This window comes from Ornithorhynchus anatinus, chromosome 4 (genome assembly GCF_004115215.2).
Source record: "Ornithorhynchus anatinus isolate Pmale09 chromosome 4, mOrnAna1.pri.v4, whole genome shotgun sequence".
Classification (NCBI taxonomy): domain Eukaryota; kingdom Metazoa; phylum Chordata; class Mammalia; order Monotremata; family Ornithorhynchidae; genus Ornithorhynchus; species Ornithorhynchus anatinus.
In genome coordinates, this window is record NC_041731.1 from 14560799 (window position 1) to 14586608 (window position 25810).

The 25810-nt window shown below is 43.6% G+C and overlaps 1 protein-coding gene across 2 annotated transcripts in view; it reads left to right on the forward strand.

Annotated features, from left to right (window-relative positions):
• The window catches only part of GRB10 (growth factor receptor bound protein 10), a 197904-nt gene extending 172778 nt beyond the window's left edge, over positions 1-25126 (forward strand). For both annotated transcript variants that reach the window (XM_007661527.3, XM_029062528.2), the window contains 9 exons: positions 2808-2945; positions 8104-8214; positions 10847-10945; positions 15456-15533; positions 16851-16967; positions 17841-17907; positions 18257-18344; positions 20290-20383; positions 22010-25126. In XM_007661527.3, the coding sequence (XP_007659717.1) occupies positions 2808-2945; positions 8104-8214; positions 10847-10945; positions 15456-15533; positions 16851-16967; positions 17841-17907; positions 18257-18344; positions 20290-20383; positions 22010-22156 (939 nt within the window). In that variant the 3' untranslated portion in view covers positions 22157-25126. The remainder of the gene's footprint in view (positions 1-2807; positions 2946-8103; positions 8215-10846; positions 10946-15455; positions 15534-16850; positions 16968-17840; positions 17908-18256; positions 18345-20289; positions 20384-22009) is intronic.
• The last annotated feature ends 684 nt before the right edge of the window (positions 25127-25810 follow it).

The window sequence follows — 25810 nt, forward strand, 5'->3', positions numbered from 1 at the left end:
GTGGCGGGCGATGCAAGTGGAGGTGTCCTGGAGTTCGGAGGGGATGAAAGTCCATAAAGGAGATGAAGGAGGCTGAGAAGGAGCAGTCAGAATGGTAAGAAGAGATGGCGGGCGATGCAAGTGGAGGTGTCCTGGAGTTCGGAGGGGATGAAAGATGGTAAAGGAGGTGAAGGAGACTGAGAAGGAGCAATCAGAATGGTAAGAAGAGAGTTGGGAGAATAACAGGAAAGTGAAATCAGCAACAGTGACCAGGTCAAGGGGGATTAGGACAGCCAAGAGCCCATTACACTGGGCCAAAGGGGGTCGGTTAGAGGCCTTGGTAGTCATTCATTTATTCATTCAATTGTATTTATTGAATGCTTACTGTGTACGAAGCACTGTACTAAGTGCTTGGGAGAGTGTAACAATAAACAGAAACATTCGTTGCCCACAAGGAGCTTAGGTCGGTGTCAGCCTGTTTAAACAAGTTAGAAAGTATGGCAGGTGTATGATGGGTGAAAACCAGATCGCCGCTCTGTCGAGGAGAGAATCTGGTGTAGGAGTGAAAGCAGTAGGAGAAAACAGCCCTTACTGATGGGTCTGAATGTCCACCCTACTGACCACTGCACCTCGAGTAGGCCGCCTCTCCTGCCTACCTTATTGCCGGCCTGGCCCGACTCGGAGCAGTCAAAACGACACCAACAGGCCAAAATCCAACCCTGGGATCAACAGATCAGTTCCTTCCCTGTCTCCGTCTATCTTGAACTGCACCAAACGGGACCCCCAGTAACCTGAGTGGGAACACGGTGGTCTTTGTACAGTTATACCTGAGGGCTTCTGGGACTCGTAGTCCAGCGACTCCCCTAGACCTTGCAGACAGCACGTCAACTGGACCAGTCTCAGTTTTGAGAGTCCGGAGACATGGGTTTTGACAGTCGGGAGACATAGGTTCTAGTCCCAGTTCTGACACGATCTTCCCTTCTGACCTCGAAAAAAATCACCTGATTTCTGTGCCTCAGTTTCCTCCTCTGTAAAATGGAGGTAATACCTCTCCTTTTCTTTCGGGGATGTTGTGAGAACAAAATGAAATAACTGATGAGAAAGCAGTTTGGAAAAATGAAAGCACTATGCCAACCCAAGGGATTATTGTTATTCTTACACTTTTGTGACTCTTTTGAACATATTTGATTCTTTCAGGCCCGTGAGTCATTTCCACAGCCATTGCATCTGTTGGGAGCCACCTCATAGGCACACAGTGCGGGCACCCAAACCTGTCTCTGCCGTTTCTGAGGTCCGGCCCGGTCTAGGTGGGGAGGCCAGAGCTAGTGGTGATGGAAAAGTCTCAGGTTCTGTGACGCTCAGGGATTCTAGGCAGACCTACCGGCAGATCATTGCCTTAAGCCTCCTTACCGGTTTATCTCCCTGGCTTTGGAACTGTTCTCGTTCGTTTGGTTCTTAATTAAATTTGCTCTGTGGTGCCATGGGATCAGAGTAGCGTGTTAAAGGAAAAGTATCTCCGAATCGGTCAATGAGAAGTATTTATTGAGTGCTTACTGTGTGCAGAGCACTGTACTAAGCACTTGGAAAAATTTAGTGTACTAGTGTTGGTTGAGAGACAGACATGTAAAACAAATTCCCTCCAACACATACTCCTTAGTGGCAACCTTTTATTTTTTGCAGCTTACATCAGTGGCTTTCTAGAGGTCCAACTTCCTCTCCCTAAGAAGCAGTACATGCAATTTGATCTCATTTTGAGAATGGGCAAAGAGAGAGATGGAATTCAACACATAGCACTTTGTTCATACTGTAAGCAGTCATATTTATTGAGTGCGTACTGTGTACGGAACACTGTACTAAGCGCTTAGGAGAGTATACTGTAACATAGTTGATAGTCACAGTTAAATGTCCACAATGAGCTTGCAGTCATGGTGGGGGAGACAGGTAATGATATAAACAGATTCATTGGGGGCGCCGAGGGAGGGGTGAATAAAGGATGCAAATCCAAGTACAAGGCTGACACAGAAGCGAGTAGAAGAGAAAATGAGAGCTTAGTCGGGGAAGGTCTCTGATAGGCTTGACCCAGGTGACCAAATGATTGATCACCGGTCAGAAGAGGCGAGACTGATCTTTCTCACCACTGGCCAAATGTGGGGAACGTGAAAATGTTCAAGATGCTATCAGTCGGAGAGTTTTTGTGGCTCCAGACTTCTCCTCTTGGTGGCAAACTATGCATTTCAGTCTAGTGAAAAATGGTAACTGTTAAAATGCGTTCATTAAAAGTAGTTCCATATAAACAGCGTTAGTAACAAATCCCCGAATTGTCAACAGGCTAATGAGTCAAATATCATCAGGTCTATTAAGTCATAGCCAGATTTGTTGAAAAGTTTTTTCTTTGCTCTTCGATTTACCCCATGGAGCTTCAGCCTTAGGTTTTCACATATCCTGTTGTCTTTAGTTTCCAAGTAGTCAAATGTGAATATTATATGAAAGTACAAGGTGGAGGCAACATTCAAAGATGTAATTATTCTGGATAAATTTGCGATTTGGCAATTTTTCACAAATTATAGGGTGAAAGCATGCTGACAGATATTTTGAAGCTAGTTACTTACAACACATTAGGTAGCCACAGATGACTAGAGATTTCTTTGTGCAATACACATGAAGCTTGAGAGACATTTAATAACGTGTAGAAAAGTACAAAGTTGTTGTTCTTATGCATTTTGTTAATGATCAAGAAAATAATGGCATTGCTAATTGAACTAATTCACCAACTTTATCATCTTGATATGTGTTCAGATTTTCTTAGATAATTGTTTTTTCTTCCACAGAATTTTTTAAACTCCAATAGTTGTCCTGAAATTCAAGGGTTTTTGCATGTGAAAGAACTCGGAAGGAAATCGTGGAAGAAATTGTATGTGTGTTTGCGAAGATCAGGACTTTACTGCTCCACAAAAGGAACTTCAAAGGTGATTTTTATCGTTAACAATGGGTCCAGTTTAACTAGTAAAATCGGGAATGCTCTGTGAATTTTGGTTAAATTTTAAAATTTTTACTTAGGAGGTTCTAGTTGGTGGAAGGTGATAAGCGACATAACTGATTTCTGCATCGATCATTTATGGATTTCAGATTACAGTGAGCAGACGCTTTTTTCCATTAAATCTAGGTGTACTCATTTACATTGTACCCTACTTTGAATGCATTAGCATAGTGAGATCAAGAAGCCCCAGGTCCGTGCTTGTAAACTAGGACTAGTAATAATGATATTTATGGAATGCCTACCAAATACATTGTACTGCATTAGGCTCTCATGTAAATCCAGCAAAAGCATACGACATTATTCCCTACCCACCGGAACTTACACTCCAAAGGCAAAGGCAGATATGCCAAATAATTGCCTTCAGTGGGGGCAGTAGAAAGAATAAGGATCTTGTAAAATGGCTAGAAGAAATATGTCAGGAAGAAAAATCAGAGTAAGCAATTGAATCCACATATGTGCATAATTGTTGAAGGTGGGTATCTAGAAATACAATAAGTGCTTGCAGTGGTTGCTGGGTTTAGACTGATTTTGTTAGGGAAGGCTTACAGGAGGAGGTTCATTCATTAATGCTTATTGAGCGCATACTACGTGCAGAGCACTGTACTAAGAGCTTGGAATGTACAATTCGGCAACAGATAGAGACAATAATAATAATAATGTTGGTATTTGTTAAGTGCTTACTATGTGCAGAGCACTGGTCTAAGCGCTGGAGTAGATACAAGATAATGAGGTTGTCCCACGTGAGGCTCACAGGCTTAATCCCCATTTTGCAGATGAGGGAACTGAGGCACAGAGAAGTGAAGTGACTTGCCCACAGTCACACAGCTGACAAGTGGCGGAGCCTGGATTCGAACCCGTGACCTCTGACTCCCAAGCCCGGGCTCTTTCCACTGAGCCACGCTGCTTCCCTGACGATCCCTGCCCAATGACGGGGAGGGATGCAACCCCAATTCTAGTTCAAATCTTGTGTCCCTGGCTTGAAACCCACAAAAACTATTACAACAGAACCCCAATTATCTGAACATTTGTTCTTGCCCAAGCCATTATCCGAATGAAGCATAGTTTGGATTTACCAAGCAAAACTGGGCAAGTTCCTTTTCCAGATTACTACACCCCATTTTTGTGTTTTTATCGTAACTTTGGAGGATCGGTTCCACCAATTACTTCACGTAATCAATTTTCTGCTTTGAAGACGTGATCGCACAGAGATGATGATTAAAATTTCACAGGTCTTGGGACCAAGCAGTGAGTGAATTTAGGATTTTCATAGTTCCAAACTGTAACCTGAATATTCCATAAACTTACCAGGGAAATACAGACCGAGTGCAGCTTCTAAGTCTTATCCGTTAATACTGTTTCTAAGTACATATATACAGGACTGTCTGCGAGGGTGGAGGAGACAATTTTCGTTTTGAGAATAAAATAATCAGAGAGCACAAAGTGGGCAGGAATTTTAGGGGGATGAAGCCTGGGAAGGGAATGCAGCATGGTGTAGTGGATAGAGCACGGGCGTGAGAGTTAGCAGGTCATGGGTTCTAATCCCAGCTCCACCACTTGTCTGCTGGGTGACATTGGACAAGTCACTTCATTTCTCTGTGCCTCAGTAACCTTATCTGTAAAAATGGGGAATGAGACTGTGAGCCCCGTGTAGGTCAGGGACTGTGTCCAACCTGATTTGCTTGTATCCACCCCAGCGCTTAATACAGTGCCTGGCACACAGGAAGCACTTAACAAGTACTTCAATTACTATTATTATTGTTAAGAGGTTTCAAAGATTTGGTTGTTGCCATTTTGGAACGCTTCAACCCTGATTGGAAGCGCTTAGCTCATGGTAGAAACTTGGGGTGAGCCCACAGGGATGTCTTGCTCCAAAAACTCTGGGACCAGTCACCTCCATTGTACTTGTAGAGTGGGCACCTCTCTATAAGGAGGGTAGAGTGCCTGATTTAATTGTTAGGACCAGGCCGCCGGATTTGATCTCTCTGTCTTCTGGTGTACTCGCCCACCTCCCTCTCCTCTGCCCCATCTCCCAGCCCTGACCAGAAGCAGAAAACTTTTTCATTCTGGTCCTGGTGTGACCCTCCCTGATCCAGATGAGACACCAAGGTTCTTTTTTTCCCACCCCTGTTATCTGTTAAACCCTTACTATGTGCCAGGCTCTGTTCTAAGCACTAGGGTAGATCCAAGCTAAACAAGAGTGGACCTAGTCCATGTCCCACCAGGGGCTCACAGTCTTAATCCCCATTTTCACAGATGAGGTAACTGCGGCACAGAGGAGTTAAGTGACATGCCCGAGGTCACGCAGCGGGCAGGTGGCCGAACCGGAATTAGAACCCAGGTCCTTCTGAATCCCGGGCCTGTGCTCTATCCACCAGGCCACGTTCCTGCTGTGGCCCGGGTGTGGCTGCAGGGGGAGGAGGAATCAGTTGGTGTGTTGTCTCGCCACCCCACAGCAGCTTCCAAGATCACGGCATTTGGGTGAAGGGGCAGGACCTCGGCCGGGCCGAGTGACCCCAGACCGAAGCGGGACAGCCAGCTGCACTTCCCACCTTTTCCCTGGGGTGTTCAAAGCCTTATTGAGGCCACACCTCCTCCAAGAGGCCTTCCCAGACTAAGACCCTCCTTTCCTCTTCTCCCACTCCCTTCTGAGTCCTCCTGACTTGCTCCCTTTGTTCTTCCCCCCACCCAGTCCCACAGCACTTACGTAAATATCCGCAATTGATTTGTATTGATGTCTGTCTCCTCCCCTCTAGACTGTAAGATCATTGTGGGCAGGGAATGTGTCGGTGTATTGTTGTATTGTACTCTCCTAAGTGCCTAGTTCAGTCCTCTGCCCACAGTAAGTGCTCATTCAAGGTGATCAGATTGTCCCACGTGGGGCTCATAGTTTTAATCCCCATTTTACAGATGAGGTAGCTGAGGCACAGAGAAGTTAAGTGACTTGCCCAAAGTCTGAATCAATACGACTGAATGAACGAGTGAATAAATATCCCTCACCCTCTCGCTACCGAAGCCACTGTACACTTCGCCGCGGACTTTCCATCCAATAACCTGGTCTCCCGGGAATGTGCACAACTGGATGGACCCAGTGGAGCAGCGTGGCCTAGTGGATAGAGCCCTGGTCTGGATTCTATTCCTGGCTTTGCCACATGTCTTTTGGGTGACCTCGGGCAAGTCACTCAATTTCTCTGTGCCTCAATTCTCCCCATCTCTAAGATGGGGATTAAGACTTTAAGTCCCACTTGGGACTGTGTCCAACCCGATTATCTTGTGTCTGATCCAGCGCTTAGTACAGTGCCTGGCGCATAGTAAGCGAGTAACAGACAAATACCATATATTTTATTTTAGGTTATTAAGCAGCCCCACAGACTTTCAGTGAACTTGGAAATATGACCCATGCCATAGACTTCTTCCACTGGCAGTCTTGGAGTAGGTTTCCACCTTCCTGCTGTCAGAGGCCCAGATCAGTCGATCGATCAGTGGTATTTATTGAGCATTTGGTGTTTGCAGAGTGCTGTACTAGGCACCTGGATGAATACGATTCAATAGTGGGAGGGAGACAAAGGGCTGGTGAAAGTGAAATAGCCCTCAGAGAGGCGGGAGGAGAACCAGGAGGGGAAAGAGCCTGCAAAACCAAGATCTGACAGTGATCTGAGGATGATGATGTGGTCTACAGTGCTGAAGGTGACCCTGAACTCTTGGTTGCCTTCCACGTTGTGTATCACTCATTTCTCTTGGAAACACTCTCTAACCTGTACTTTATCAGAATGGTTCTTTCCCGGGTCTCCTCTTAGCACTGGCCGTCCCTTCTCTGTGTCCTCTGCTGGCTCTTCTTCTGCCTCCTACCCCAAAACGGGGAGTCTCCCTCAAAGCTCTGTGCTGGATCCCCTTCTCTTCCTTTAGGCCCTGGGGGAGCTAATCCACTCTCACAGCTACACAGAAGACTCTCCAGTGACTCTTCAGAGGAGCAGTGTGGCCTAGTGGAAAGAGGGTGGACCTTGAATTCAGAAGACCTGGGTTCTGATCCTGGCTCTGCCACTCCCCTGCTATGTGACCATAGGAAAGTCACATCTCTATGCCCCAGTTTCCTATCTGTAAAATGGGGATTTAGTCCTTGTTCTCCCTTTTAGACTATGAGCCCCACGTAGGACTAGAACTATGTCTGACATTATTACGTTGTATCCACTGCAGCATTTAAAACAGTACTTGAAACGTGCTTAATAAATACCATTATTATTAGTATTGGTGGTGGTGGTAGATACGTTCCCTGCTTTTGTAGAGCTTATGGACTAGAGTGGGAGACAAACATTAAAATAAAGTACGGATATGCACATAAATGCTGTGGGACAGAGGTGGGGTGGAAATCAAGCACTTAAAGGATAAGGATGCACAGGTGACAGAGAAGGGAGAGGGAGTAGGGGAGATGAGGGCTTAGTCGGGAAAGGCCTTTAGGAGGAGATGCAGTTTTAATAAGGCTTTGAAGTTTTGGAGAGCGATCGTCTGTCGGATATGAGCGGGGGAGGGAATTCAAGGCCAGAGGCAGGACATAGGCGAGGGGTTGGCGGCGAGATAAATGAGCTATATGAGATTGAGGTACAGTCGGCAGATTGATGTCAGAGGAGCAAAGTGTGCAGACTGGATTTTAGTTAGAGATCAGCAAGGTAAAATAGGATGGGGAGAGCTCCTGTCTCCACTGTGACAACTCAAAATACCTAATACTAGAAAGTAGCCTGATGCTCAGTCCCTAAACGGAGTGCCTATTTTAGTTTCTTGTGTAACTTTTTTCATTTTTCCCTACATGTAAAATGTTTTCTGTGTAAGGAAACATGTTTCCTTGTGTGTGTATGAAGCTAATCTTAAACCATCAGCTGGAACTGGATTATTCTGTTCCACTTTAAAACTGGCTTGAGGGCCCTGGTCTTGAGTGTGTCAACACTGCCCTCTTTGGGAGAAAAAATGAGTCTTTGCTCTTAGATGTGTGCGGATGCTACTGTATATCTCTGTGTGTGTGTATATATATATATAAATATATATCTATAAAGAGAGAGAGTGTGTCTTTCATTTTTAAAATACAATGTTTTTCACAGGAGCCAAGACATCTGCAGATGTTGGCTGACCTAGAAGACAGTAATATCTTCTCACTGATAGCAGGCAAGAAGCAGTATAATGCGCCTACGGACTTCGGGTTTTGTATAAAGGTGATTTTCTTTAATCATTCTATTGCTTTAATAATACCATGAATTTTTCCGGGGCTTTTATTTTCCAAAACCCTTTCACGTCATCTCGTTTTTGTCCTCCCAACGGCCCTGAGATAAAGAGAAAAGCAAGTATTAATAGCCCCATTTTACAGATGAGAAAACAGAGATGAAGAAAGGTGAAGAGTCACACAGCAGGCCAGTAGCAAATCTGGCACTAGAACCCTTCAAACTGTCAGACCCGTGCTCTTTCCACTAGACTCTCCTGCCTCCTGCTTTGTCAGAATACTCCCAAGATATTAATGAGACACAATTGAAGGCATCACAGAGGAGCCAATATCTATAGTTGGCATCCAACAGTACTTCTCCAGACCACTGTTGATGCTACCATGGGTTTGGTGTCCTCAGAGATGATCTAACCAGATTTTATGGAAATTTTGCAATGCTAAGGTGATGGCTTATAATTTGGATCCGTCATATCATAAATTGATCTAAATACTTGTGGCCAATTTAGTTCTTCTAAGATCTTCCTGTTCAGCTAAAAAACAATAGCAGTAGCAAAAATGGGAATCAGATATTGTGACGACACTTTGAGAGAGAAATGGTTTACTTTAGCAGGATATCAGCTGCCCTATTTTATACAGCTGTTAAAGTGTTCTGAGATTCCGTAGATTCTGTTGGAAGCCACAAGTTTCCCTTCAGTGTAACAACAAAGGAAAGTATCATTCTGAGCCTCCTCCTATATAATTAGAGAAATGCCTTGTAAAGCCAAACCTAATATCTACTCAAGGGAAACCCTGTTACAAACCATAGAAAATCAAACAACTAAAGATTAAGCTTCAGCATAGCCAATCGTGAATAGTTAAATCACCAACAAAGTGAGTCAGCCCAACCAGTTATAATAATGATGGCATTTGTTAAGCGCTTACTATGTGCCAAGCATTGTACTAAGCGCTGGTAAATGCAAGGTAATCTGGTTGTACCACGTGGGGCTCACAGTCTTAATCCCCATTTTACAGGTGACGTAACTGAGGCACAGAGAAGTGAAGTGACTTGCCCAAGGTCATGCAGCTGATAAGTGGCGGAAGTGGGATTAGAACCCATGACCCCTGACTCCCAAGCCCGTGCTCTTTCCACTGAGCCATGCTGCTTCTCTCTCAGATCTTGGCCTCAACCCTAATGTGTTTTTTTTGTTTTGTTTTGTTTGCTAAATGAGTTTGGCAATGATTTATTGATCTTTGATTTTTAATGTTGTCACTAAATATGTGCATGATTGACCATGAGTTTGTTTTTAGATGATGACACCAGGAAAATAAGGGAACCTCTATTCTGATATATGTTCCTGTGTGTTACTTGTCTTTTAAGAATTTCTGTCATTTGAGCTGGTCAATAACAGGGAATTTGTCGTACTTATTTGGTTCATTAGGGCTGTGTACATGGAAAAATGGAACCATCCTATGCATTCATTCGATAGTATTTATTGAGCGCTTACTATGTGCAGAGCACTGTACTAAGCTCTTGGAATAAACAAGTCGGCAACAGATAGAGACAGTCCCTGCCATTTGATGGGCTTACGGTCTGTCCTGGGAGCATGAGTGATCTAGATTGGTCCGCTCTATTGACCGTTCCCAACTTCCCCCTTCCCTTGTAGACGAAATCTTACATAATTGACTAGAAGCCAAAATTCTGCCTAATCTGGAACTCCTTTTTCCACCATCAAATGGATGGCAATTTCCTGCTTGTTTGTTTTATCTAAACAGGATGGGATGGAAGAATAACTTTTCCCGATTCTACACTTGACCCTTATTTTTCATTATATGCAAAGTTCATCATAAGAATGCAGTCTCTTGTTAATCAAATCTATTAACAGGGGACTTTATGGTTTTAGTCCTTAGCTATTGACTATATGAAATTGTCTTCTAGTTCAGAAGTTCAGCAAAATATTGTAAAAGATCTTGGCAGTTTTAATCTTGTAATAAAATTGAAGATAAACATTTAGAGAAGAAAAATGTATTCAGTTATGCTTATCGCTTAGTTTCCAGTTCCAAGAACCATACCAGAACCTTGGCAAGGGAGATGTGTAGTGTGATGGTCCACTGTAATGAGTAGATGTTGACAATTACACCAGCAACAAAGCTTGCCTTATCTAAAATACGAAATCCATCAAAACCACATTGGAGTCTCTCTGTCCCTTTTAGAGATCCAAGGTTTAGAAACCAGAGGATGTTGATAAATTTCCTAAAATAACATGAGGCAAAACCCAACTACAACTAGAAAGTTTCACCTACTGAATTGCAACAGCGAATCCTTATCCACTTCATAATGGATGATACATTTATAGTGTGGTTAGTACAGGGAAAGTGGTTTTTATAGCTGCTCTCCTTTCTTCATGTCTACAGTTGTGGTCTCTGCTGCTAGAATGCAACTAACAGGAATCGCTTAAATATCTAGGCCCTGAGGAGAAAACTTCAGGCCTGTTTCTGTAACATGCTGATGCCAGTCCCTATGGATACATGTACGTGATTCTTTTTTTTTTTTTTTTGCAGACTCTGAACATTGTGCCTCACATTCTACTAGAACTTGTATCGCTGGTTGTGGGACCCTTGCTAATTGAGTTTCCTTCCCTCTCTTGCAGCCAAACCGCATAAGAAATGAAATGAAAGAACTGAGATTGTTATGTGCTGAGGATGAACAGAGTAGAACATGCTGGATGACGGCATTTAGGCTCCTCAAGGTATGATTTATTTTATCTTCCTAAATGAAGTTGAGGCTATAATTACTTGCAAGAAGAAACCTTCAAACTGAGGTCTCTTCTGTGTACAAATATGAGTGACTTCTAGAAATTATCTCTCTCACTAGACTGAAAGCTTGATGTAGGCAGGGAACTTGTCTTTTATTGTACTCTTCCAAGTGCTTAGTACAGTGCTCTGCACACAGTAAGTGCTTAATAAATACGATTGCATGAATGTTCTCGTAGCTACAGTCTCCAGATAAACCTTTTTTTGGTCCCAACAATTTATCCAAGCACTTTTATGTTCCAAAAATCATTCCTCTCCCAGGAAATCTTATAAACCAACTATAAATTGGACATTAAATTTGTGTCTTAGTTTTCACAGACGGCAGAGAAAGAGATTGATTTTCTCTCACCTTACATGTTTTATAGACAGTCCAACATTTCTCATATAACCTGGTATTCCTCCTTTCTATACTTTGGGCAATAGTAAACATATGTGCTACATGCTTATTATGTGCCAGACACCATGCTAAGCACTAGGGTAGGTACAATACAATCAGATCAGGCTCAGCCCTTGCCCCACGGAGGTCTCACAGTCAAAGGAAAGGGAAGGGAGAAAAGGTATTTCATTCCCATTCCAGGTGAGAGAACTGAAGCAGAGAGAGGTTAAGTGACTTGCCCAAGGTCACGCAGCAGACAAGTGGTGAAGCCAGGATTAGAATCCAGGCCCTCTGAGTCTCAGACCTGTGCTATTTCCGTGGAGATGGAAATTCATCAATGGGTAAGAATGGGAAGCACAGAGAGCAAGAGCTCTTCAGGCATTTTGGATGATTCGAAAGCAATGTGCCTGGCCCTCGAGGGGGATCTTGTCATTAACCCAGGACCACTCTCACTCTCATGTCTCAAGCTGTGAATCAAAGACTTGCAGAAATTGAGCAAGAGCAAGGTCAACACTGGGAGATGAGAAGACTCATACTCCAGTGATAAACAACAAAAGCTGAATCCTTGTTCAGTCAATTAGTGGAATTTATTGGGGGTTTTTTGTGTGGTAGCAGGCGTTTATTTAGCATTTGTTAAGTGCTAACTATGTGCCAGGCACTGTACTAAGCACTTGGCTAGATACAGGTTAATCAGGTTGGACAAAATCCCTGTCCTACATGTCTCACAGTCTTAGTCTCCCTTTTACAAATGAGGTAACTGAGGCACAGAGAAGTTAAGTGACTTGCCCAAAGTCATGTAGCAGACAAGTGGCAGAGCTGGGTTTAGAACCCAGGTCTTTCTGACTCCCGGGCCCGTGCTCAATCCACTAGGCCAAGCTGCTTGAGATATTTCTACTGAATTGAACAGAATGATTAAAGCTCATTTCTATCTAGCACTAAATAATGGCCTGCTTGTATATTAGCACAATCCATCATATTTATTGAGCTTTTATTGTGTGCAGAGCACTGAACTAAGCGCTTGAGGGAGTGCAGTGTAACAGAGTTGGTATACACGGTCCCTGTATCGCTTTGAAAATTAAGAATTCATATATGTATGCAAAAAAGCATCTAATTAAAATATTTTCAGTTGGAACACATGTGCATTGCTCATTGATCTTGTTACTATTTTTGTGCTTTTTATATATTTGAATTGTCAGTTTTACCTCTTGAAAAGACATTAGTGCCCTTTACAGGATTTCTTATGGAAAATAGGCCTTGTTTAGCACTCTGTCATACGACCAATTAAGAATGCTAACCCAGGCAGAGCACAAATATAAAAATACCAGTGTATAAACCTTTATTGTTATTGAGCACTTACTGTGTGCAGGGTAATGTATTACGTGTTTAGGAGAGCTCAGTACAAGAGAGTTGGAAGACATAATCCCTTCCCACAAGAAGTGAGACTCACATTACCTCAATGACTGATATTTTTCGCCATCCAGAGAGATTAATGGAGACTTTCAAAACACAAGAAAAGACACAGAGCCTGCGTTTGTGGGGCTTGCAGTCAGATCAGTTATTCAATCAATCATTGATATTTACTGAGTGCTATTGTGTGCAGAGCACCGTACCAAGCACTTGGGAGAGTACAAGACGAGAGGGAATGTACTCAGTAAATACGACCAAATGAATAAATGAGTGAAGGAGACAGGATCATAACGACCAGGATAAAGCAGATTACTCCTTCAATTTTCCTTACCCCTCTCCTTCCCTGCCTTCTGTGTCCACCCCAGTGCTTACTTCAGTGCCTGGCACATGAATAATAATCATTATTATTATTACTCTGGGCTGCCTTGCTGACCGTGGCTAATTTATTTCCCAAGTCCGTACTAATTCAAGCAGCAATGGTAGAATCATCTGATCGACAGTTGCTGGGATACGATTACTCCCATCCAAATCCTTCTTCAATTAGCAGCAAACAGGCAGAAGTGTTTCTGGATAGATGGATGGATTTTTCTTGGAGACAGCATCATTTTAATTAGAAGTATTCAGTGCTGCCTTTTTCTCCCCTCCCAATCCCTCAAGCTATCTTCAGTTCTTGGACATTTGTAGCATAGGCAGTTGAATTTATTTAGGATCCAGAAGTCAAGCCCTGTGCTTCAGACCCCCACCCACTGTCCAAAAACTTTGCTCCCACTCTTCTCTCACTGATAGGAAACAAAAAGAAACACTTCTTGCCTCCGTGGGTGGCAAGCAGATGGAACCTGTTACCACAGGAAATTGTGCAGGCTGAAAATCTCAGCAGGTTCAAGGAGGATTTGGATCGATTCACAGATGAGCGGTACATAATGGTTTTCTAGAGAGCAAGTTGGGGAAGATAAGTCGTGCATCCCTAACCATGAGGGTGGATGTCAAGAAGGGCAATCACTGCACATTCTTCCAAGCATCCTATTGTTACTGTAGGAGACAGAATGCTGAGCTAGTTAGTGGCCTGGCCAGTAATCGCATTTCTCTTCTGGCTCCTCCCCATCTTCCTTCAGATATGTTTCACCCTTCCCTACTCTGGACAAAAAAGAACAAAAAACTGGTCCATTCTGCCTCCCCTTTCTGTTTTCTCCCCTCTGTTTCCTGTCTAAACCCCTCAAGTGGGTCATTTATTCCAGCGGTCTCCCTAGTTAGCTGTCTCTCCTTGATCTTCTGTGAACACTTTGGATTTCACCTTTCATTTAATCTAGTGTCCAGCGGTCCACTTGCAGACAGGAGCACACATTTCTGGAAAGTGTAAAAGTGCTCGAAATGTCATCCACGAGTACATTTTCAAAAATGTAGGTAGGGAATGGATGACACAGAAATTCAGGAATCACGTTAGTACATTAATGTGAACACGTGTCTGGGAGATGTGGAATGTCACAGTATGAGGGACTTTTATATGACTTTGACTTTTCTTTTTCCACATTCTCCTACATAAGGAGACTGAGAGTCAAACTGTTTCCTCTTCCCCTGTCCATCAGTCAATCAGTGGAATCTGTTGAGCATTTACTGTGTGCAGAGCATTGTGCTAAACACTTGGGAGAATACAATAGAGTCATTAGGAGTTTATAGTTAGTGGAGAAACATGGAGGAGTGAGGGGGTTTCCCCCCCATTCTGCTCCCCTTATGGCATCCCTACAACTCACCCAGAAGAGGAGAGGCAGCAGATGACCGATATTCCTTGTCTGGGGAATGATCCTCTACTGTGAACAAGTGCAGGTCCTAGTGGAAATAAAGGAAGGGAGTGGAGGAAGATTTCCTCTATAGAAGGTGCCCAGGCTGTGTTGTGGAGCTCTGGATAGGAGCTTGAGATGGACTCCAGTCAATCAGTTAATCAGTAGTATTTATTGAGCGCTTACTGTATGCAGAGTACTAAGCTCTTGAGAAAGCACAGTATAACAGAGTGGGTAGACATCACTGCCCTTGTGGATCTTAGGATCTTATGGAGTCTCAGGACCCCATAAAAATGAACAACTTTGGTGTTCAATTAAGCATGTGCAGGCTAAAGAGAAGGATTGGTTCTGTTCCTCTTGGTGAAGAGGGAGTACAAGTGCTAGCCTTTTGAAAAAGAAAAGCATGTTTTGAGAACTTAATGGCCTCATTAAAGGACTTTGCAGGCTCCTGTGAATTCATTGCCTACCGAAGGAAGGCAGGTTTCTTTCTGCTTTTCTGAGGTGTGCATGTCGAATGTTTTACTGAAGAGAGGGTAAACTGGAAAGAAACAAACCCAGACTACTAAAAGCGGGTGCCCTGTCTTCAGCACCTTGGCTCTTTCCTCCAAAGGACAAGGAAGCTCTTCTGCTGCTCATTGTAATCAAATCCCATTTTATCTTTGGGTACCTCATTGGCCATTGTATTGGATGAAGTTTTGGCATCACTCATTGAAGACCCACGTGAGATATTAAACTTGAAAGTAATTGAGTTGATTGTGAATTTGTAAATTCAAGGTAAATGAGCCCCAGGAATTGTTTGGGTTTATTAACTCAAGTGATCTGATTGGGACTGTTTCTTTTGCCACTGAATAAGCCTGTGTCTCTGTGTCCCTCTTTTTCCCCCGGCAGTTTGGGTTACTCCTCTACCAGAACTATCGGATTCCCCAGCAGAGGAAAGCCTTGCTCTCCCACTTCTCAGCTCCTGTGGTAGGTACAACTGGAACCTTTAGAAGTGATCGACTCTTCCCTCCCGCCACTCGGGTCACCTTTTGACTTCTTAGAGCTTGTGTGCCGTGGGCTCCAAGGAGATAAACAATCCTCGACAGAAGCACCGAGGCCATAGCAAGAAGAGTGTGGGCCTGGGAGTCCGAGGACCCGAGTTCTAATCCAGGTTCTGCCACTAGTATTCTGTGTGACCTTGGGCAAGTCACTTAACTTTTCTGTGCCTCTGTTACCTCCTCTGTAAAATGGTGATTAAATCCTTCTCCCTCCTCCCTTAGACCGTAAGCCCTTTTGTGGGACAGAGGCTGTGTCCAACCTGATTATTTTGTTATCTATCCCAGTGTTCAAAACAGTACTTGACACATAGCACTTACCAAATGCTATTAGAAAAAAACAAAAAAAGAGGTTTTTTCACCCTGGGGAGCGGTCTATTGTGCTAGTAGTTGGGTGGAAGAAGGTCATGATAGGAAGAACATCCATAGGGTTGCCCCTTTCAATTTAAAAACCGGATCCGGATCCCAAAATTTGGGACGAACAGGCCTTCTCAGAAACTTGGGAGTGGCCCAGGCTCTTTCCCTAAATGATTCCTTCATGTAGAACATCCACCACACGCAGTGGGGAGTTCAAACTTATGCTACCAGTAGTCCCAGCTGACCACGAGAGGAGCTGTAGAAAAGTCCTCTGGAAAATACATGGTGGACAACCAAGCAGCTTGATCTAATGAACAGGACTTGGGCCTTGGGGCAGAGGACCTGGGTTCTAATCCCAGCTCTGCCACTTGCCTCCTGGGTGACATTGGACGAGACTTCTCTGTTCTTCAGTTAACTCACCTTTAAAATGGAGATTCAACACATATTCTCTTTCCTGTTTAGACTACAAGCTCCATGTACAACAGAGACTGTGTCTGATCTGATTCTTGTATCTACGCCAGCATTTAATACAGTGCTTGGCACATCAACTAATCAATCAATAGCTTTTATTGAGGACTTACTATGTGCAGAACACTGTACTAAGTGCTAGGTAGAGTATGACAACATAGTAAATGCTTACAAATACCACAGTTATTATTATTAGAGCCCAGTTGTCTTTCCCTTTGAAGGTAGAGAAGATGAATTGTTTCCAATGGAAGTGGGTGTTTCTCAGAGATTATGCCAATTTTCCCCTCCCCTGTTCAAATTAGGGAGTTTTTTGTAGTTCAGTTGAGGATTCCTTTGCCAAAATGGCCACTCGTATGAGTCAATCTTTCACTCCGTTATGACTTCTTTTCCTGTGTTCTGAAAAGAGGGTACATTTCTGTTACAGCGCAGCGTGTCAGAAAACTCCCTCGTAGCAATGGATTTTTCCGGACAAATAGGAAGAGTGATTGAGAACCCCGCGGAAGCCCAAAGTGCGGCTTTGGAAGAGGGCCATGCTTGGAGGGTAATACAACTCCCGCTCCTCGGTCTTGTCTAGCAGAGTCTGCTGGTTCAGCCGGACCCTAACCTACCCTCCGTGGGAGGGTGTCGATGGTCACTGTAGATGAGGATGCCTCTGGGCCATTCGCACAACCACCAGAACCCAGATCCGCGGGAGTCTATTTCCATCTCGGACCCTTTCTCTCACATTCCCAGCAACTTCCTACAATTGCTTCTCTGTCCCCTGGTGCCCAGAGGAGGGTTGAGGAAGAAGGCAGACCCATTAGACCTTAACTTCCAAATCGCTCTCTGTGGAGAAATATGTCAAACTAAATGCTTCCCCACATGGAAAAGACTGGAGCTGTGACTTCTGACCGGCTCCCAGTAAGTTTGTCGGCCGACGTTACAAGGCGGGCCTCGTAGCACTGGAGTCTAATGTCATTGCTTTACATGTGTCAGGTGGGCAGCTGCAGGTCTGCGCATGATCTTTGGCTAGGGTGCTTCGGCTTTTACCGAACACTCTTAGCCAGGATTTTCTGGGCAGGAACTGACTCTGCTTCAACTTTAGTACAGTCCTTGCCTTGGTCAGATGTGTATCAGTGCTGGGAACTCTAGGGTCCTTGAGCAGTCCATTAACTATATAACCTGAAGAATATCTCACCTTATCTTGGATCAGGTCGAAATTTTATTTGGGCTGAAATCTGCTTGTCTGCCTTTTGCGAAACCACAGAAACCACCTGTCCCATGAGATTTTACCCCCTGAATTAAATTTCTCAATCCATCTCCCTCAGGTGCTTTGTGCATTAGGGCGGTTTGCTTGTGACATTGTCTCAATAATTCAGTCCATTCAGACGATATTTCCAAGCTTAAAATGATAATGTAGGCATTTGTTTTGCAGAAAAGAAGCACAAGGATGAATATCTTAGGCAGCCAGAGCCCTCTCCATCCATCTACATTAAGTACAGGTAAATTTGAAATGCTACAAATGATTGCTTTTTTGGGTTTTTTCTTTTTTGACTCACTCAAGCTGGATTGGAAAAACGCAGAGCTGACTTCCTTTGTGCTAAATTAGGCTTGGGTGGGGCATTTGGAAGTAACCACAAGAACAACAGGAGATATTTCACACCACTGGCTCATGCTTCTTTGAACTAAATCAAGAACTCAGTCATTCTGTCTTAAATCTTCTCCGCCTGTCAGCCAAAGAAAAGCAGTTGGGTTTTTTTTTGTTTGTTTGCTTTTAAAGCTTGACTGAAGATTTAGAAGCCAGCACTGGGCCTTGATGATTTTATTCTTCCTTTCCCCTTTTATGAACAGTGATCCATAAGACACAACATTGGTTCCACGGCAGGATCTCCAGAGAAGAATCTCACAGGATTATTAAACAGCAGGGGCTTGTGGACGGGTAAGAAAATAACTTGGGTTGAATTCTGACCCATGTGCGTGTGGTTGAATGTCTAGAAGGGCTAGTAACTGTAATAGGCAAGAGCCAGCCTTGAACCAAGAAGCACAGGGTGTCCTTCACAACTGGGGCTTTGTGTAGTAGCAGAAGCAGCGTGGCTCATTGGAAAGAGCACGGGCTTTGGAGTCAGGGCTCATGAGTTCGAATCCCAGCTCTGCCACTTGTCAGCTGTGTGACTGTGGGCAAGTCACTTAACTTCTCTGTGCCTCAGTTCCCTCATCTGGAAAATGGGGATTAAGATTGTGAGCCCCATGTGGGACAACCTGATTCCCCTGTGTCTACCCCAGCGCTTAGCACAGTGCTCGGCACATAGTAAGCGCTTAACAAATACCAACATTATTTATTATTATTAGTAGAACAGCATCATTCCTGTTTGTCTTTATTGCTCATTTTCCACATAAAAGATATCTCAGCATTAATCAATCAATCACTGGTATTCATTGAGCAAATTAATCGAGAACTTACTGTGTGCCGAGCACTCTACTAAAGGACTTGGGAGACTATAACACTGCAGAATTGGTAGACACGTTCCCCGCTCATAATGAGCTTCTTGGGGATGATTCTAGAGGGTTAGCTGTTTTAAACTTTGAGAATTGGCCTCCTGGTGAGCCAGTGATCAAAATAATATTATTTGAGTGCCTACTGTCTTCAAATCGCTGTTTAAATGCTTGAGAAAGTACAATAGAATTAATAGACATGATCTCTGCCCTTGTGGATTTATAATTTAATTATAATAATATAATAATAATGGTACTTAAGGGCTTACTATGTGACAAGCACTGTACTAAATGCTGAGGTGGATACAAAATAATCAGGTCAAACAACACAGTCTCTGTTCCACATAGGGCTCACAGTCTAAGTAAGAGTCAGGTATTTAATCCCCACTTTACAGATGAGGAAACCAAGGCACAGAAAATGTAGGAAGATTGAAGGAAGAAATCTATGGTGGAAAGCCAGATTTCAGGCCAACCACATCCACCTCGATTTCTTCCCTGCCTGCTTTAGCTCTGCCCTCTCCTCTCCCCAACAATATTGTATCACATCATGATTTTCTAGCAGCATGGCCTAATGGAAAAAACTTGGACCTGCAAGTCAGAGGACCTGGGTTCTAATCCTGACTCGACCACCTGTCTGCTGGGTGACCTTGGGCAAGTCACTTCACCTCTCTGGGCCTCAGTTCCCTCATCTGTAAAATGGGAATTAAGACTGTGAGCCCTATGTGGGACAGAGACTGTGTTCAATCTGATGAGCTTCTATCTGCCCCAGCGCTTAATACAGTGCTTGGCACACAGTAAGCACTGAACAAATAGCATGATTGTTATTGCGTTGAAAGCCAGTCGTGTATCTGCCCTTCCGGTAGCTCAGCATCTTCATTCTTCTCTCTTTCTTGCCAATCTGCTCATCCTCTACGGTCCTAAACCATGGCCCCTTAAGGCAGCTACGGTAGTTTGTCCCAGTGGATCCTGACGCCACATGACTTAGAAGCATCCTTCCCTTCCGTAGTGGTCATGGGTACTTAGTTATATTGTACCCTCCCAAGTGCTTAGTACAGTGCTCTGCACACACTAAGCTCTCAATAAATACAATTGATTGATTTCTCCTAGGGCTGACCCTTGACCTTCTCACTGTAGAGTCATGCCCAGATCAATCGACCAGTCAGTGAGTTAGTTGTATTTATTGAGCACTTACTGTGTGCAGAGCACTGTACTAAGCTCTGGGAGGGCATAATACAACAATAGACGACACTTTCCCTGAAGCTTACAGTCTAGAAGGTAAAACCGGAGTGTTCATAAAGGCTTGGTCCCCAGGTTGGCATAGATTTCCCTTGATTAATTGTTGGAGATATTTCATTGCTTTAGTATTCAGTTGATTATTGTCCTTCTTCTAGGCTATTCCTCCTCCGTGACAGCCAGAGCAATCCAAAGGCATTTGTGCTCACACTGTGTCATCACCAGAAAATCAAACATTTCCAGATCTTACCTGTAAGTGAATAATTTCAGATGACAACCCAAAATGCTCTTTTCCCCGTATTGCGGTCTCTTTGCTGAATCTTAATTTGGGATGGCTTGGTTTAAGTTTTAATAAAGTAAAAATCAGGAAAGAACAAGTTACCTCAAACGGTAAATACTTGAGTCAATAAGTGTTTTTTGTATTCAGGAATAGCGCTCACCTACATAAAAGGCATGGCTGTATTTTTGTCCCTGTCTGCATAAAAAAGCCTTAGCTTGATTTTGGTAGCCTGAGTCTCTGCCTCCCGTGCTGTGACAGGCAGTGTAAAGAGCGTGCTCTCAACAACAAAGTTACAGCACAAAAGGTTAGCCACGTTTCAAACCTGCACGTGCCTTTGAGGACAAGGCAGTTGATTCTAAGTAACCTCAGACACTTCTGAAACGGACAGATTCCGTCTCGGCAAAATGTTTTTCGCTCGCGCAGTAGTTCTTGAAACGCAATTTCAGAGTAGCGTGAGCAGCTAGGCTCCATGACAAAAGCTGTTACTGTTGGTTTGGATAGAAAGTGCTGGAGGGACTTTGGGAGGTAAAATAAAATCCCGCCTCTTCAGTGACTAACAATCCATTCGCCACGCTGATCCACATTCTACTTCTCCAAAGGGTAATGGTAGAGCTATGTCAGGTAACCCCCTCTAGCTGATTCCCATGTGGGGTCCTGTGATGTTGGCCAAAAAAAATACAAAATCAGCCTGTTTCGCGGCGGATAAAGGCCTCATTGTTCTCTGGGTAGCTTAAGTGCTTAGAAACCCTGTGGTTTGAAAGGTGTGGCAGTGTGTCTGTATCATAGCAAACTATGGAGAGTAAAGAGTTCTGGGTTCAATTCATGGCATTCCCACCGCCTTGACTTGCCCAAGATTAAGCAACGCTTAATTTCCCTGAGCCTATTTCCACACCAGAAAGAAATCACAGAACACTTGTGCCAATTCGAGTTTGTAAACCGCTTGGATAATCTCGGGCCAAGGGATCTTTTAAATACGAACGCACATTTGGGCATGTTCTGGATGTTGTTCAGTGACCTAGAGAAAAGTTGGAATTCCTTCAGCTCCCGTTCTCTTGGTCAATTTAGATCACGGAGAATGGCCCTATTGCCCAGAGGTCTCTGGTGTCCAAAAATTTCTGAGGGCAAAGGGGGGATGCTTAGCTATGGCGAGAGGGATACTGCTAAGTTCCCCCTGTGGGCAGGGATTGTCTCTCTTTATTTGCTGTACTGTCCTTTCCAAGCACTTAGAATAGTGCTCTGCACACAGGAAGCACTCAATAAATACAATTGAGTGAATGAATGAAAACCTGACCCGCAGATTATTTGCTGGGAGTGGGGCTGGGAAGAGAGGCAGTCTCAGGCCAAATGGAGATTCCGAGACTGAATCCCACCCTCCTCCCAGGAGACCTGAATGCGCCTCATCAATTCCAGGCCCCTGGTTCCAACATCACTGCAGGAACCTTAAGTGGTTCCTTAAGTCTGTGGGACATTATTCAATTTCAACCCAAACAAAAATGATCACCCAAGAGGTGGCTTGTGTCTTTCCATCGGTGGTGGATACGGACTTAGTACTGGATGTGCCATCTAATGGTCAGAGCGTTTTTTATTTCTTCCTCTAGTGTGAGGACGATGGGCAGATGTTCTTCAGCCTCGATGATGGGAATACCAAATTCACCGACCTAATTCAGCTTGTCGAATTCTACCAGCTAAACAAAGGAGTTTTGCCCTGCAAACTCAAACACCACTGTATCCGCGTGGCCTTATGACCTTCGATTTGCCTGTGGGCCGAAGACTGGATTTGCTAGAAGAGTAGCTGAAAGAAAGTTAACACTGGAACGACTGGCGGATCTGTAAACTGGTTTAAATATATTCTGCACCTTGAGACTCTGAAAGGGATGGATTCAACTGGTGCCGACAGACCGAGATCAACTGGTTTGTCCGACATGTAAGGGTGGTTTGCTGCTGAGCAACCCAGCGTATCCCACCCTGAAGATGAGGGAGGGTGTGAAAAACCAGGCGCAAATTGAAAGCTAAACTGGATGGGTCGTCTTGGCTGGGCCACTTAACAGGAACAAGTTCTGAAGAGGAAGGATTTGAAATGGACACTTGCCCTGGAATAATCTTGATAATTAAGACTGGTGTGTTTACTTTTTTTGTATTGATCACTTTTTTTTTTTTTGCACTCCTACTTTGTTTTGGATCTTGTATGCAGCCTATTTTAGGAGCTGATTGTGGAGTTGGGTATTCATTTGAAACCTTTAAATCAATGACCTGTGTCACCCTGCCAGAATTAAAAAAAAACAAAAAACAAAAAACAGAAGTACACGTCTCAAAATTCCAGAAAAGATAGAGCTCCAAAACTGCAAAACAGCCTGTTGTTATTTTGTTGTTTTAATTTTGACCTATAGTAAAATGGCAGTAGGATAGTAGGTTTGTGGCATGATTAAGGCACCTAGCCAACTAAGAAAAGTCTATTGAAATCATTTTCTATGCACAAACAATTGGATCCTGTATTGTTGGCACGTGTATTTTTTCCCCTGACCCATTTTCCTTACAAAATCTACTCTTCAAACAATAGACTGGGGCCGGATAAACCACACTTTTTTTTTCCTCCAATGGGGTCAAGGCTGGTTGGATCTCATGAAAAACTATCTAGTCTTCCTACCAGCATTCCCAGTAAAATAAATGATTTCTGTGGTCGGTTGCTTTTATTTTCTCTAGCTCCAGATCTACGTAGTATCCAACCTGTGCGAGAATCACTGTCATGATTATTTCACGACGCTGAGGGAGTCCAAACTCACTCAGTGGGACGGTGTTGCAGTGAAGAGAAAATGGTGCCTCTTGGTGAGAAACGTTGAAACCAAATCGAGATCGACCTGGTATCCGCAAGGTTGTGGGTATCGTGACCTCAGTCCTGCTGTGAAAAACCATGGATGCCAACCCACTGCAAGCCAAATAATCGTCTACTTTCCTACTGGCTTATTGTCAGAGTTACTTTGTCCATGCTTAAAGAGAATATTTACTATTTACTCAGTTTCCTTTTCTCTTCTGCTAGTCCCAGTATTAAAGTTGAAAGTTGGTGGCTTCTGTCTTGCCGGTGGTAGCCACCCCCCACCCACCCACCTTCGAAGCCCTCAGAACAAGCCACTCTTCACCCACACGGTCACAGAGCGGTGGCCACTTAATCTTCCATCGCCCCCTCGAAGACACACGCCGTGCCGTTTGTACAGAGCAGAGAATACTTCCTTGAAAGTTTTCAGACTACTACAGTGAACAAAATAGCTTTCTTTCCATATAGCAATGATAACTGTAGCTGGCTCAGCGCTGTGATGTTGGCCAGTGGATTTCCTGAAATCCTATCTTCTAAAGGGCTACTGAAGGAGAAATAGCGATGCCCTTTGGTGTTCATGTACAGCGTGGAGAGGAGTTTAAGCCAAAACTACAACATGCTTGAGTAATACATATCAGCTGTAATTATGTCAATGGTCTAGAAACACTGTATTTTAGTTTACAGGTCCAGTTGTCTTTTTCCATGCATTGTCTACATAAACAACTAGGTTTATAGTACGTCTTTTTTTTAACTGTACATACTGAATTGGGTTTTCCAGCTTTTGAGTCTGTTAATCCTTGAACACTGAAAAGTAAGCTAATAAGACAAATCTCAGACTTCTCTCTGCATGCTTACGTTTGGCCTCCCTTGAGGGTGGGGGTGGGGGGGAGGGATCGGGGAGGTACTAGGTGAATGACATTTTCCGCTTCACTGATTTCAAATCAGACCATTTTGGTCACTGGGTTTTATCCTGTTTACATCCATAGAAGACTAGCGTCAATGATGCGTATTCCCAGAAGACAGGTAGCATTTGCAGTGTTTCATATTTATAAAACGTACATTTTATTTAAACCGAGAATCAACGTTTGACTCTGGATCATGATTTTGTATGTAGATGGTTGACTTAGTTCTTTTGTACTTTCCCAGCGAGAGTGAACTGTTGAGAAAGTGAATTCCATCAGAGAGGCAGCCAGAACCCTTTGACCAGTTCACATCCCCACTGTCTTTTCTGCTGGATAACGGAAAACTCCATCCAAACAAAACCAGTAGAAAAGCTGGCTGCCAGCTTAGGAAACCAAGGACTGAAGGACATTTGACTTTTATTTTTGTATTTCAATGACATGAATGTAAAGGAGATGCTCAGGGTTGTTGAGGAGCCTGTTGAATTTTTATCTTTGCCTGTGATTTTTATTTTCTAAAATAAATACTTCATGTAGCAATCTTGAATATGTGGAGAAGGAAAATGCCAAACGGTTTTGGTAATCAAGTGAGACGTTCTGTTACGATAGGTGTTACAGTTCAGAAACCTTTTTTATTTGTTAATCCTTGAAGAAACACGTGCCTCAGTTTAGATGTTTTGTCTTATCTTTTCTGCACTAAATACCTGACAGTTTGACCAATCAATGCACCTTTCCAGTGGCAAGACTTGCTTATCGTAAATTATATTGTCACAATGCAAGATGTAGTGACTGTAAAGTGGAAAAAAAAATTAAAAATTTTCAGGGAATGCAAAAGGTATTAACTTAAGAGACAAAGCCTTTATTCAATATGCTTTGCTTCATTCTGTAAATAGCTTTTTGGCTCGTGAACCTAATTGTAATCTTTCAGGTATTTTTGTACAAATAAGGGACTGATATTCTGTTTCTTGTAATTAGAAATAAACATTAATACAGCATTATTCATTTTACACGGGTTCGGCTGTCGCTTTGTTTCCGGGTCGGAAACCATCCCCACGAGGGGCAACCTGTGCTTCCCCAGGTGTGGGAGCCCGGATGCGTGGCTTCGAGAACTCCTGGCTGACTTCAAGCAGTCAGTGTCTCTGGGTCTTGAATATAATTCCTCAACTATAAAATATGGAGAGGTACCCCTTCTTTCTTCACACAGGAATGTAGCGGGGAGGGCCTAAATTAGAAAGTAAATGTAAATCGTGAGTTGGGATGTAAAAGCAGTCTAACAATTTCAAAATGCTACCGGTATGAATAGTCTGGGTTTGACTCAGCGGGTGGGAGCGTTAAAAGATTGTCCAAGTGACCGAGGCCGTTCAGGGCCTCAAACAAAAGGGCAGGTGAACACAGGCAGCGCAAAATGATGTGTCAATCAACAGACCTGTAAATTGGGGCTGGGAGATAGCCAAACCAGGTCATTTGGAAGATTTTAGATAGCCGTTGGAGTCGAACAGATTGGCTGTTACCGTTGCCAGAATTCAACCCTCTGTTTTCCTTTGGCTAGTAACTGGAGCTCTGGCAAATAGTGAGAGCGGGCTGTGCTCAGTGATTCTTCCCCAACGTAACAGGTCCTTCCTTCTTTGGATTGCATTTTTCTCCATCCCAGCAATTCCCCTAGTCGGCAATCTCCCGAGCCAGGCTTTCTT